At 48.1% G+C, this 14,296-nt stretch overlaps 1 protein-coding gene across 1 annotated transcript in view; it reads right to left on the bottom strand.

Annotated features, from left to right (window-relative positions):
- Positions 1–5,651: 5,651 nt before the first annotated feature.
- DMRT1 (doublesex and mab-3 related transcription factor 1) overlaps positions 5,652–14,296 on the bottom strand; it is a 100,909-nt gene continuing 92,264 nt past the window's right edge. Inside the window, exons 6-7 of the mRNA XM_046663894.1 lie at positions 7,170–7,320; positions 5,652–5,889 (exon numbers count right to left, since the gene is read on the bottom strand). Coding sequence (XP_046519850.1) covers positions 5,652–5,889; positions 7,170–7,320 — 389 coding nt within the window. The remainder of the gene's footprint in view (positions 5,890–7,169; positions 7,321–14,296) is intronic.

Here is a 14,296-nt window from a genome sequence, read left to right as displayed (position 1 = left end):
GTGGATTCAGCGGCACAGGGTAGCTCAATGGCTCTGTGCGAAGCGGGTGAGATGGCAATCCCGGAGCCGTCGGTCCCCAAGCTTCTGAGAGCGGACATGAGCTTATCACTAGGCGGTATGAGCGAATCGAATTCGAGAGGAGAGCGGAGACGAGTTCACTGCAATGGCCAACCCTGAGGCTTCACCACGGCCCTTGTTCCCTCGGGGAGGCCACTTTTCTCTGTACTGTCCTGGAAGCAAGCAGGCAACCCGAAAACGTCTCTTCTGTGTTCTCTGTGAATTCTAGTAAAAGTACAGCCACGCATTCTACTAGCCAACCCTCCGCCTAGAAGGGTGATTCTGGGAGGCAGGAGGGTTAAAAAGGGAACCTTGAGTGCGTTTCCTTTGAAGCCCTTAGGCGTCCCCCGTTTCAGCCCTGTCCGGGAGCTGGGGATCGCTGGAGGCTGCCCTGGTGGGGCGTGGGCGGGAAACTCTTGCACAAGCGTGCTAACCCTGGGAGGGCTCCCCTCAAAGCTGCCAGGGACACCTGGGTCTTGCCCCTTACCCCCTCCCCCCCACTTCAATATCTCCTCTCCTCCCAACCTTCGCTAGGAAAACAAGCCCTAAAACACTACAACGAGAGGGAACTTCATATGTTCTCCGGACTGGAGGCAGAGGTCGCCCACAGCCTGGTGGGCCAGAGGCCAGGAATTGGGGAGTTGGCAGCCAGTCACTTCAAGTGATGAGAGACCTACAGGGCCTAGAATGACACTGAATCTGGGAACTTCCGCACTGACATCTCCAGGTCGCTTGGGAACGCGAGGAACATGGACTTTTTTCAAAGCCAAATTTCTCCCGATTTTCTCCAAATGGTCAGCGAACCCGGGGGAGTATAAGGGCCTTGGGAGTAAAGAATTTTTTAAAGGAAAGCATCAGAGCTCTGCACCAGGTTTGAGGGCATTCCCACTACCAAGATGACCCCCTTTCCTTCCTCGGTCACCTAGCCACCCTATCCCTTTGCCACTCAAACAGTCTGGCATTATTTGCTCCGGGGCCCCGTTTCACTCCAGTGCACATCGGGGGCTGAGATCTAAATACTCATTTGATATAGCGCAATAATCCCTTTCTCATATTTGATGGGAATGTTTTCCATATCCCAGTATTTGACAACATCTCCCTATAGGGACAGGTTTGTATTTATGTTGGTAAAATGTCCCCTGCCTCAAAGTCTATTGTAACCCAACACCTGACAACCCCAAGTCCCATTTCTGTTTGCAGAAAGGGTTTATTCAAGCACATAATGGGATCCCAGCAGAAAGCCTTTCAGAACAAGGGGCTATGGTAAACTTCACCACATGAACTCCGTTTCCAGGGCTATTAAGCTTTTAATTGGAAAATAGCAGAGGAAATTTCAAGGTGACTATAACGTGTTAGCAGTTAGTGCAGAGAAGAAAAGCCTGGAGCGGGAATGAATGTAGAAAGCATATGGTCCGAATCACATTTAGGAGGAGCGGCTCACTTCTACTAAGTCCCAGCAGCTTATACACTTATGGGAAAAATCATCAAAGAAATTGGAAAGGGAGGAGGGGAGAATTACAAATGTAACCTGACTAGACTGGATCCACTCGCGTTCTGCTCTGGGTGGGGAGTGTGTGTGTGTGTGTGTGTGTTTTCAAACCACAATTAACCAGGTAGAATTGTGACAGGTATTAACAGTGAAAGGGTGAAAGATGACGTGCATATGTGGTTCTCTTTCTCTTGGCACACACACAATCACATGGTGTGTGTATATCTAAAAGCTGGGAATGCAGGTGTCCTTGCTGAGAAACTGAGGATGTTCTGCCTTCACATCTGGGAGTGCTGGTGGCTGCTCCTCACTGCAAGCAACATTTAATCAAAAGGACGGTTTCATATTGTCCCGGATGTATACGTCAGGAATTTTCTGCTTTGCTGGACGCTCTTGGAGGGGCAGGTCAGGGTGCCTATTTTGCCGTTTTAATCGCAACCGCCGTGTCGCTGGAGGCCAGGGCGTGCAGAAACCCCTTGCAGGAAAACGTAAACCACCTCCTCGCGGATGAACTTCTCAGCTCTCACCCTGTCCGTGCCTCTCGGCATCGCTCTTTGACCAGCTTCTAAGGGAAAGGGAGGAACAAATGTCTATCGAGGCGGTGGGACAACCAGCAATCGCTCTTTTAAGGTGACAGTAATGCCCTTCTTCTCCCTCAATTAACTGGGGAGAAACTCGTGTGCACCCCCCCATGGCATCCCCGAAGCCACCCTCTGGGGCGCGGGGCAGAGAGCAGAGACCGCGTGTGACCGGGGGTGAGGGAACGTGCATCAGGCGGCCCCGGGGGACGCCACCGAGCAGAAGGAAGGGCCTAGACGGTCACGTCCTCACATCATGTCGGCAGTGGACGGCCTGAGGTTCCTCAGACTGAGGCCTTTTGGAGCAAACGGGGGCGTAGAACGGCCTGCAGCCCTGCTGGCCTTGTGCAGACCAGGCAGGTGCTGCTCCGTCTTTCATGCTCTGGAACTCTGGAAGCCAGCAGTGGCGTCACGCCCGGGAGCGAGCGCTCCCACCAGTGCAGATTCCAGAGGAGACACTAGGCCGCGCGCGCCCTCACATTTTGGGGTGGGGGTGTTGCTCCTGCATTACTTCATCCGAAGGGATGCTCCCACTGAGCAGCGACCCCACCCCCCCACCCGAAGGGAAGGACTAGAAAAGAGCGCCCTCGCAGCGCTCCCCACTGGGCCTCTCGCCCCTGGAGGCCCGGGCGCAGCCGCTCACTCCCGCTCTGGCATCGGCCTGTCCACTGCCGTAAAGTCCCCGGGGAAGTTCTGGGCTCCCGCCCTGCGCCCAGGAGCGCGTGCGCGCTCGGGGCTCCGGAGCGAGCGGGACACCCTGCGCCGGGCAGCAGGAGGGCGTGGGGGGCTGAGGCCGTCGGGCACGCCTCCCCCCCATTGTGAAAGAAAGTCTCAACGGTCGGCCTGCAGACTCTGCTTTTTGTGCAAAGGAAAAAAGAAACACGTACCCGCTCAGGTAAAAGGAAAGCAGTCCCGACTTTAAAACAGTTGGAAGATAACCTTTCTCCTGCGATTTAAAATTAAAAACAAACCCTAAAAAGGCTGAGGAAATCCTTTTAGTTTATTAGAGCAACATTCAAGGGATAACGGTTTCTTTTCCCCAGAGTGTTTGCTCTCGCGGAGCTGGTGCAGTTCTATCCCAGGACGAGCCCTTTTTCCAGAACTCTCTTCTGCTTCCCCGCCCCTGCTGTCCCGGAACGACGCCCGGGTGCAGAGAAAGAGGGCGGATGTGAAAAGAAGTCTTTGCTCAGTTCAAGGGGCCCGGGACTCGTGAGGGGAAACGGTGGGCGCCGCCGGCACCCCAGGGAAAGTGGGTGTGACATCACGAACGAGGCCAGACTGGTGGCGGGAGAATAACGTGACAAGGCCGAGGCGCTGCGCGGGGACGAAGTGCCTGGGGCTTGGGAGACTCGAGGGGCGCCCCAAAGCAGGGAATCTCGGCCGAGCCCCGCCCCCTTCGCTGGCTTTGCCGGCGCCAGAACTTCTAGCGCAGGGCGATATCGGGAACACTCGGGGCTCCGCCCACTCGCCCAGCGCCCCGCCCCAGCCCTGCTCGCCCCGCCCACCTGTCCAGGACCCTCCCCAGCCCCCGGGACTGCAGCTTGGGACCGTTGAAAAGTTCGCCGTTTGTTGAGGGTGGGGGAGATTTAACGAGGTAGTGGCTGAGTAAAGGCCATTAGGGTTTCTGAGGGGGGGGGTGGGAGGAGGATGGCAGCGGCTGAGCGCCAAGGGCGCCGCCTCCCGCGGCCGGCGCAGGGCCGAGTGGGCTCAGGCCCCGTCTGCGTGCGTGCGCGCGGAGGGAGAGGGGAGGGCGAAGGGCCCGCGCAAGTTGCCAAAGCAAACTTCCCAGGGGGGCGGCAGCGCGCGGGTAGGCAGCCGCGACCCCATCCGGGGGGGCGGACGTGCCAAGGGGGGGAGCCGCTGAAATCCTTGTCCCTCGACAGACTGCCCTCCGAGTTTCTTTGTGCCGCGAAGCGCATTCCATAAAGCGCTTTTACAACCACTTGATGCAGAGCGTCAAGATGCAGTGCAGTGTCCGTGTACGTGTGAAACCCGTCTATTCGGCACTGCAGTTCGCGTGGCGCAGAGGGAGCTCGATTTCTACGCGTGGGCGCGCCTCGTTTCCACTAGGCGCGAGGGAGACGATGGTTCGGACTCGGCGAGTCTGGCCCACTCTCCTGGCCCGAAATGCGGCTTCGTGCGTGGGTTTGCGGGTATGGCAGTGGTTGTGGCAGCGAGGAAGAGAGTGTCACCAACGGCACCCTGGGCCCCGGGGTGGCTTTCCCTGAGGCCCTCGTTGCGCAGTGCGGGGTCTACAGCACGTTAGTGGGGTGAGGGCCAGGGGCACCCGGTGGGGCGCCGGCCCCTCCGCTGTAAGGGGGGAAGGGTCACGCTCGCCCCCAGCCACTGCGGGAGCCAGAGGCGACCCTGGGAAAAGGCGCGCCCTTCGTTTGCCCACAGCCCCGCGTCGCGTGGCGGCAGCTTGCTCAGCGCCCAGGGGAGGAAGGCCTGGCGAGTCCGCCTCGGTTTCCCCGCCGGAGCACAGAAGTGCCTGTAAAGGTTCAGAAAGGGCTATCCCGGCAGCCCGCCAGCCGCGCACAGGATGCCAGACGCCCACGCTTGCACACACGTGTTGTGTGCACTCATACGGTACACATCACGGATACCGCCAGCTCAAGGAAGTGGCAAGTCTCTGTTCGCAGCGGCAGAGCTCTGAGAAACTGGCTGCCCCTCAGATGTGTGTATCAAAATATGGTGAAAACCTATCCTGTCTGTGCTGTACTGTGCGTTCAGAATTTGAGAAGTTCGTAACCCAGTCCGCCGGGGCCAGGCCCTTGGCCTGCCTAGCACCCTCCTCCCAAGCAGTCGAGAAATAAACAGCCAACTTGCAAACTTGAGCGTCACAGGGCCACTCCACCCCACGGGCGCGGGAGGAAGGCCCCAGGTCCGTCTTTTACGGGGCTGTTGCGCAGGAAAGCCAGATCTTCCCGCGGCTCCGCCTGGGCCTGTCGTGGTCCTGGGGAGTAGCCCTTTGGGGCGGGATCCTCGACAGGGGGCCCCGCGCGGCAGCGGCCCGGATTTGGAACCAGGCTAAACGTCAGGCGAGGCAAGTGGACCCTCGGGGCCAGGAAACCAGAAGGACCTCTCCAAAGAATGGGCGCTGCCCACCCGACAGCCTGATCCCGGAGCGCTGGCGGCCAGGAGGCGAGCTCGGGCCAGCAGCAGGAGGCCGGGAGGGGCACTGCCCGCGAAACCGGAGCCCGGCCCTCGGGGCGCACCAAAGGTCCAGCAGTCAGGGCTCTGAGAGCACTGGCACGCTTCTCCAGGCTCCGCCTGGCTTTCCAGAAACGCGGGGGCACTTTAGGAGGCTGTGTCGGAGGGGACATACACCCCCCCGCCACTGAGGGGGCGTGCCGAGCTCCTCCAACAAAACCACCTAACAAAATGAGTGTGTTTGGGTCATCTAAGGAATGGTGGCAACGGGAAGACTCCTGGATCCGCAGAAGCCAGGATTATTCAAAGTAGAGGGGGACCTGGGTAGCGAGTGCGCGGGTGAGCGAGGGGTCTTCATCTCCAGAACGCCACCGTTAACGCCTTGGAGGTGGCGATTCCGCGGCCGGGTCACTGTCCTGCGCGCCCGGTAGCCTCCCGGCGTCGCCGTCACAATAGCTACAGCTACAGCCGCCCCGAAGGGCACACGGCTGCAGTAGCAGCAGCCTGACAAGTGTGATAAAATGATCTTCCTTAACTAAACTCGTAAAGCACTGGGCAATAAAACTCAATCTTCTGTAAAATCCAATTAAGTCATTATCTGACTGATTGTATCTTTAATTGAAAACAGAAGTGACAGTAAATTTCTGTGATATATCAGGATCAATCGATACCGCTATACGATTCAGCCCCAAGAAGTGATTTATAATGTCAAACCTATATAGGTAACTCCACATTATTCTCTCTAAAACCACTGGTGGATGAAATTAAGAGTAAGTGCATTTAATAAAAAACAAGATGGTCAGGTTATTGATTACAACAGATGGGGGGTGAAATCAAATAGATGTTTTCAAAGCACAGAGCGAAGAAAATACAAGTAATTTCTTTTTTTCCTGTTTAATACCGCTCACCAAATATACACACAAGAAAATTCAGTCATCAATAACATTTTTATTTCAGGTACAGCTGCAACTACACAGAACAATGAATTTTTTTAAGACTAGTTTCATTTCAGGATGGCTTCTGTTACATAAGGAAGTACTTCACAAGCAATTTTTAACAAAATAATGAACTCAGAAATCTGTAGTAACTTTTAGAGATGTACTTATTTTCAAATCAGATTACAACCTAAGGTTACAAAATAGTCTAGATTGCATCCATTTTTTCCCCCAGTAGAAAGAATAAGTATGATAAACTCAAATTATTCTAGAAACAACACCCAGGAACTCTGCATTACTAGGGTTACTTTAAATTGTGTTGTTTTCAAATTACCCTTTACAGAAAAGGTAGTGATTCTTAAGGGCTTTCGTGTTTTTCTCCCTCTGACTATATTTCAGTCATGTTTTGGAGTTGGAGCGGGGTTAGGCTTTCCAACAGCCACACAGTATTTCCATTTACTCTGACCTTCTGCATATATCTAAAATAATCAGTAACTTTGTCTGCTCTTTTCTTCTCACCGGTCAGGTCCTTGGCTAAATTTATATTTTTGCAGTTTTATTAAAATACTAAAATTCAAAAACATCTAAGGCACCTACGATTTCATTTTAAAACTAAAAGTAACATCTAATTATGACACATTTAGATGCAAACATACTGCTCGACTTGAGTGAATGATTGTATTTCTTGAAAACTACAAGTAAACCAGTGTCATAAGAAAAAAAAAGGGACAACGCTATTTAACTCTGTGGGCGAGGCACTTAATTCTGGCCGGTGGTAGTCACGGATCCTAAACTACTCCAAATGTGTTTTAGCCTCTGGGCTAAGCTCTAAGGAGTGTAAGCCAAACATATTCTCAACAGTTAAGTCAAGGCAAAATATTAACAACAAACCCTGTGTATTAATGGAATAAGCCTGCTATTTCAAGTGAACGGCCAAAGGCATCGGTTGCTGCTTACGCGTCCTCCTCGATGACGGGAGTGACCGTGAAGCTGCTGGGCTCCGAGGCGGACTCACATTCGAGCACTCCCTTTGTGCTCTCGTTACTAATAGGAGAGCTGCTGGAGAGGGAAACCAAGCCAGAATCTTGACTGCTGGGTGGCGAGAACACTGGGAAGTGGGGAGAGACGGAGAAGAGTCCGTTAAAAGTGGCTGGTCTTTCTACATTCACTATTCAATTAGGATCCACAAAGAGGCACTCTGCATTTCTACTCCAAGTTGAAAGGGTTTTTATAGACACATTAAAATACCCAGGGCTTCTTTGGAATAAAAAAATAGTATTTCTGCAAAATACATCTATTTAACTCAAGGGGAAAGTTAGGAAGCATATAGTTCCAGTTTTATGCTCATTAAAAACAAAAAACAGTCTGCTCCCTCCGCTTTGGGGAAACTATTTCCACCCTTCACTGAGACCCTCCCCTTTATGTAAAGGATGTTAACGGAACTTGTCAAGTGATCCCCTGACAAATTATGGTGCCAAGCAAGACTCCACCCTCATCTTCCCACCATATGACAGGCAACTCTAGTTTTTCAATAGATAAGCAAGTGAAGATGATATTTTATCAACTTTCTTGTTATTTCTCTTGGATAGAGGACGACAAACACTTGGGAGGGGGGTCAGCATACACAACTTTTAAAAACTAAAAAGCAGTAACTGGGACGGAAACTTTTTAAAAACAAAAGAAGTAAAAGAAACTGAATTATACCACACTAAAATATTAGTCAGGTGAAGATTTTAAAAGCAAACTTGTGAACATAAAACTCCACTGGGAAAATGACATTAAATAGGAAGGATGCAAAAGTAATAATGTGTTGAACAATTTTTGCAACCTTACAAGCCATAGTAGATACAAAATTTAAGCAAAAGGGTCTCTGACCTTCTTAACCTTAGCTGAGTTCAGATCCACCCCCAGAACTCCCTTCCTGCCTAGTGTGAATGTAATTAAGGGGAAGCTGCAGTGGTAATTTCTCTCCTCATTAACTTCCTGATTGGTTTCAGCCTCAGGATTTTGCCGGGCAGTAGTTTGTCACCAATTCCAAATGGCCAATCGTTAATACTAATGTTTGTGTAACTAACTGCCAGCATCTGCCACGGCTTCTTGTACAACAATAATGGTGAAAGGGTACATTAGTGCTCCTGTGTTAATTCAGCTTGTGTTCATCAATAGGGAAATCTATGATGTAATTAGCAAAATGCATTGGGAGCTGCGTGCTGAAGTCATTTGTAGAGAACTAAATCATAGTAGGAGCTGTACTGGGTCCTGATGTGTTTGCCATCAATACTTATTATGTTTGGAATTTAATAAGGTATATTACCATGCTGAAAAGAGACCTTTTTACAAGAGAACACTATTTACGCTTGTTATGGATTTGGAAAAGGTTTGCTTCAGCCAGTGAAACCACACAGAAATAAAAGAACAGAGCTGGAATTTAAGCAGCAGACCTTTAACCACTCCACTGGACCAAATTATTTCAGAAAACCCCTTTCCTCTATTGTGACATATGGATGGACAGACAGATGGATGGATAGTTTTGTACAGCTACATCAATATCCAATAAGGAATGGTATGATCTGAAAGTTTAGTAAGTGAATAAATTTGAAAAACAATTTAGGCAATTTCCTGACAAGCAATTACTTTTCATATTGATAGTATTTGTTTAGTAACTGAGATAAAAAGGAAGGGTAATATTTTAAAGCTTTTTTTTAAAAAAAAGGTAAAGAGCCATTCAATAGTATTTTATAGATGTCAGAAAAGCATGCACATGAATATATAAATATATAGTGGCAACCAAGAAAAACCAGGAACCTATGAAATCTGAAGCCTTCATTTTATTGCAGTTCATAAAGGCTTCTTACTACATTTGAATTGTTATATGGATTTAAAATTCCCTGCAAATCCAAGCTGATTTATGAATTGTGTTCCATGCACAGGGATGATGTATATACACAGAAATGTTTTCCAAAGGCGGTAGACTTTGCTCTGACATCTTGTCACCATACACAGATCTGGAGAGCGATGAAGACCCAACCGGAGAGTATGAGTTAATCTGCCCACCCCCATCCCCACCTCAAACCAATGACAGAAGTTCCTCTACAAACAAGTGTGGGGAAGGAAGTGAACATTTACTGACTACTTCCTGGATGCCACATACTTTAATGAGGTATTTAATCCTCAAGCCATTCATTGAGAGAATTCTCTCCATTTTACACAGGGGACTGACCCTGTGGAGCTGCCGAGGGCAGTGTGGCACGGGTCAGCCCCACTCTCTAGCTTGCTCCGTCCCTGCACCATCCCACCCTTGGGTACCCCATTTAGTCACTGGCCACTGAACCTTCCTAATCTCCGTGTGAGTTTAAAGAGGCAAAATAACGGACCCTTGTCAGACTAATGCAGAGGCTATAAAGGAACAGGTGAGTGTCCTTCTGACATATTCTGAACCCCTGGCCTGCCTTCTTCCTTCAGACAGTAGCTGACCTAGGAGATGCCCTCCACTCCAGCCACACACCTCCCACTCCCCATTTAGCCTATTTGGGATTGAAAAAGGGAGGGGCAGGAATTCTGCAAAAGAAAGGAATTAGGGGATGACCCCCTTTTGCTCTCACTTGCCTTGTGGGTATTTTCTTGGAAAGTATTCCTGTGACTTGGGGCTACAAGACATGCAGAGTATGTCACCTGCATGGACTAGGGAGGCTCCCAGCATACTTAATGCATGACTGCACTCCAGAGAAGATGCAAATAAATGAACTCAGCCTGTTTTGAACAACACCTGTATTTTTTAAAGCGTTTCTCCACTCAAAATTTAAATCCATGTTATTTTTACTTTTGTTCAAGGCTTAGCATTGTCTCTGAGTAATGGGCTGTTGCAGTCAGGGATGGTATCTGTTTAACTCACTTTGTGTAGCACCTCATAAAAGCAGTTCTGAGTACATTAAAGATTTTGTAAGTGTTTATCTTAGGGACTAATGTCCAAAATCTATTTTACTAGCATCCTTAAAGGTATCCCCCCCCCCCCCATTTTAATACAGCTTCACTAAACTTTGTTGGGGGAAAAGAGTAATAATTGATTATTGTCAATCATTTTATACCAATTAAAAATTCAAAAGTCAAAATTACTGTTTTTGCTTTTTAAGTTGATTTTAACGAGCCCTGCCTGCACAAGGCTAATTTCAACTCAAAAGGTTCCTCTTAATTATTTTGTAAGAATGCTAATGCCCAGTGTCAGTGGGACTGTGAGGAAAGATATGCTGTTGGTAGCACTAGAAATTGGCTCAATCTTTCTGGACAGCAATCTAGTGACATGTAATAAGAACCGTAAAACTGCTCATACCCTCTGACCTGGTAATTCTACTCTGGGGAATAAGGCCAAAGAAAGAAAGAATAATTGGTCCAGAGATGCTCAACACACTACTATTTGCATCAGTGAAGATGTGAGCGCTTTGCTAAGGGGGTGGGGATAGGGGCAGCTGTGTTGGGGTTGGCAGGGGGCAGGAAGCATTCACAGGCAATAAACAATCAGGATTATGCTACCCTGTAATCATCAGTAGGCTCCCAGCACTTACAGAAATGGAAGAAATGACTTCTGGAGACCAAAGTAGAGACTGAAAAGTAAGAAAAAGAAAAACTTACCCAAACTGATCTGTTTTCCTGTTACAATGAAAGGTGGGTAAACCTCTGAGACTGACCCTTGTCTGAACCAGCAAGCCTAGGATAGGTTTTCTCTCAAATAGCCTATTTGTCTACAGAAGCTAGAGTATTCCTTTATTATTATTTAAAAACAAACAAAAATCTTACACATAATCACTTTTACCTATGCTGAAGAAAAAAAAAAAAAAAACTTGAGATGATTTCAGTAATGCCATCTAAACATCAGTACTCTTTTTTGGGAAAATATTATATACTGCCCCCCCGCCAATCTCTCTAAAAAACAAAACAAAAACGTCTCTAACTGCTAAATCTTTTGACACGGCAAAGACCCCTGACTTTTAACTTGAATGATCTGTTGGAAGTCAATGGACTGGAACGAATAATTCTCTGCCAGTGATGTGAGAAAACAGGGTATTCATTCTTGAGGAAAAAAGTTTTCTTCCTCTGTATGTTAAATACTATTAAATTCCCACTAAGAAACCATTTCAAAATAAAACACGTAAGTGGCATTCCTCAATTGTTAGGAACTCTTCACTCAGATGGTGACAGGAAGAAAATAAAAGTGCTGGCCTCTTGGGTTTCCTTGAGTTTGCAGGCGTTTAAGAGTCTGGTGAAAATTTCTTCAACAACAAATTCTTCCGCTTTGTGATAACCATGGTGTTTGGAAATAAAATCATGTCCAATAAATACCACTTAGCAGATATTTAATGTTTCACAATAGAACTCTTTTCCAAAGTGGAACTGCTGCCCTTCTCACTAACATTTAAAATAATTAGGTTTATCTGAGCCGTCGGAGGCTTGGCAGGTTCAGTTTGTACTTTGAAACAGCATTAATTCTTGGCACTCAGAACAAGGGATGAAAGGTAAAGATATGAATGGAGATCTTTATTCAACCTGATCTATCATGGATTAGCTCATTCTTTTCCAGTTCATGCCTGCACTCTAGTTAAGAGGAAGGCTGAGCTGTAACTGATGTAATCAGAAACCACAAGCTGAGAAAAAATAGCCCTTTATTAATCTCCCCCATTTACTACATATTTACTAAAAAAAATAATAATCTTTGAAACAATTAAATGTGTTTTTTCCACTAAGTGTAATCAGAGAGTAATGATGAGAGAGAGCGACTGTTTAGGACTATGCTTTTCCTGAAGATGTATCTTAATTGTCAGTTCTAAAATCTAACACCAGTTTTGAGAGGGGCCAGCTCTGTATTTTGCATAATGGAGAGAGAAGTGGCCAAGCCAGGGCAGACAAGAGCTCCTGCGGATGGAACCACGTCCATTATCAGTGCTTCCTCCTTGATACGACTATCACAGCCTTTGTCACGGGAACTGCCATTTTTAAAAACTAAGTGAACTTACAACAGAAAGTACATATTATGCAATATCAACAGTATCTCTTTCCCTCTAAATTCCTTGTATAACATTTATATACAATTCACAAAACAATAGTAGAACAGCTTTTTACTTCTCAAAATAAACAGAAGGCTATCAAGCGTCCTTCTGTAGCATGTTGGAGAGAGCGCTGACCTGGGAGTCTGCGGACGCGGGCTCACAGCCTGGCGCAGCTGTGCTGCAGGCTAGCCATCCTGCTGCTTGAGAAACTAAGGGACATGCACCGAACCTACTCCCTCACCCACCTGCAGAGTTCAGCATAAAGGGAAGAATCTTTTTTTCTTTGTTTTTATATAGTACACAAAAAGGGAAAAGAGAGAAGGGACACCATTCAGGCTTCCTCGCCACCTGGGACCCAGGCAGAAGCATCTTGGGGCCAGGCCTTCCTCCTCCACCCCCACGCCCTGCACAATAGACCCTCTCAGACTACAGCATGGCAGCTTCTGAAGCCCCACCCTCTTTGTTTATTTCATAGACTGGGTACCAAAACCAACCTGAGTCTTCAAGCCAGCCCATGAATGAGCACTGCATCCATGACAGCAGCCCTCCCCAGACAGGGGCTCAGCACCCTCCAAGTACGTCCTCACTCCTCACCTCCCAAAAACCTCCTGCCCATCAGCAGCAGTGATGCTCCTGGCTGCTCCCTCATCCCCAAACTGTCACCCATCAGTTGTGGAAACTTTTCTCTCACTGACTTATTTCTTCCCGAATACTTTCCGAAGTGAGCAAGTGTGTACGTGATGGGTTAACTCATTATCCTCGGCTCAAATGACTAGTCTCATGCAGGGAGGCAGCATTTGGTGACACACACAATCCAAACATTCAAAGAGCCTCCAATTCACTGGGTTTTAACCAAAATATGCTCAGTCTCGAAACCTAAACATAGTGTGCCTTTTACTTCTCTTCGACAACAACATCCTGAGGTAAATCTTCACATCGGCTGACTCAGCTCTGTTTTCTTCTTCAGTGAAATAACCACAAAGCAGACTCTGAAGAAATCAGCTATACTACCTGGGTGACGGACTTAAGCATCCCAGGCCTCAGTTTCCCCAGCTGTGAAATGAGGCTAACAACAGGTCACTGTGATATACTGAGTATATATTAGTTCCCTTACTTCCTTTGTCTGCAGTCTCAGTCTCAATGTTTTAAAGTTAGAAGATTCTTGCCTTTTTTTTTTTTTCAAAGATTGGCACCTGAGATAACAACTGTTGCCAATCTTTTTTTTGTTTTTATTTTTCTCCCCAAATCCCCCCAGTACATAGTTGTATGTTTTAGTTGTGGGTCCTTCTAGGTGTGGCATGTGGGATGGCGCCTCAGTGTGGCCTGACAAGCAGTGCCATGTCCATGCCCAGGATCTGAACCAGTGAAACCCTGGGCTGCCAAAGCCGAGCGCGAGAACTTAACCACTCGGCCACGGGGCCGGCCCCCAGATTCTTGCCTTTTTTTTGAGGAAGATTAGCCCTGAGCTAACATCTGTGCCCATCTTCCTCTACTTTATATGTGGGACACCTACCACAGCATGGTGTGCCAAGAGGTGCCATGTCCACACCTGGGATCGGAACTGACAAACCCCGGGCTGCCAAAGCGGAACGTGCGAACTTAACCACTGCGCCACAGGGCTGGCCCCCAGATTCTTGTTTTTGAAGGTGCCAGAATTCAATCAGGATTTAGTACAAGGTCCATTCACTCCAGGCCACAAACATGTGCACCTTTTGGAGAGCGCCAGGAACCAGGAAGAGGAGGAGATAACTTCCTTTTGGGTCTATGTAATAGCCAAAGTGTCATATAGAACCTATTCCTCATTTGATGACAGGTCCCTCGTTACACAAGCTCTGCCTTTTTCATTTTTGGGGGGAGGGGTTGAGAAGATGGCTGGTGTCAAGTCAAAATCAAACAGCAGAATGTCTGTAGACATGCTTTATAAACCACACAAAAAGTAGTGTTGTTACGCAATGATCAAGCAAACCATCCCTTCAGACAGCAGTATCTGGGAGCAGGCAGGATCTCTTGTTTTTGAGCCTAAGTTTGTCCTAAAAGTTGGGAACT

The sequence above is a fragment of the Equus quagga genome, chromosome 6, assembly GCF_021613505.1.
Source record: "Equus quagga isolate Etosha38 chromosome 6, UCLA_HA_Equagga_1.0, whole genome shotgun sequence".
Taxonomy (NCBI): Eukaryota; Metazoa; Chordata; class Mammalia; order Perissodactyla; family Equidae; genus Equus; species Equus quagga.
This window is presented reverse-complemented; position numbering and strand designations above follow the sequence as displayed.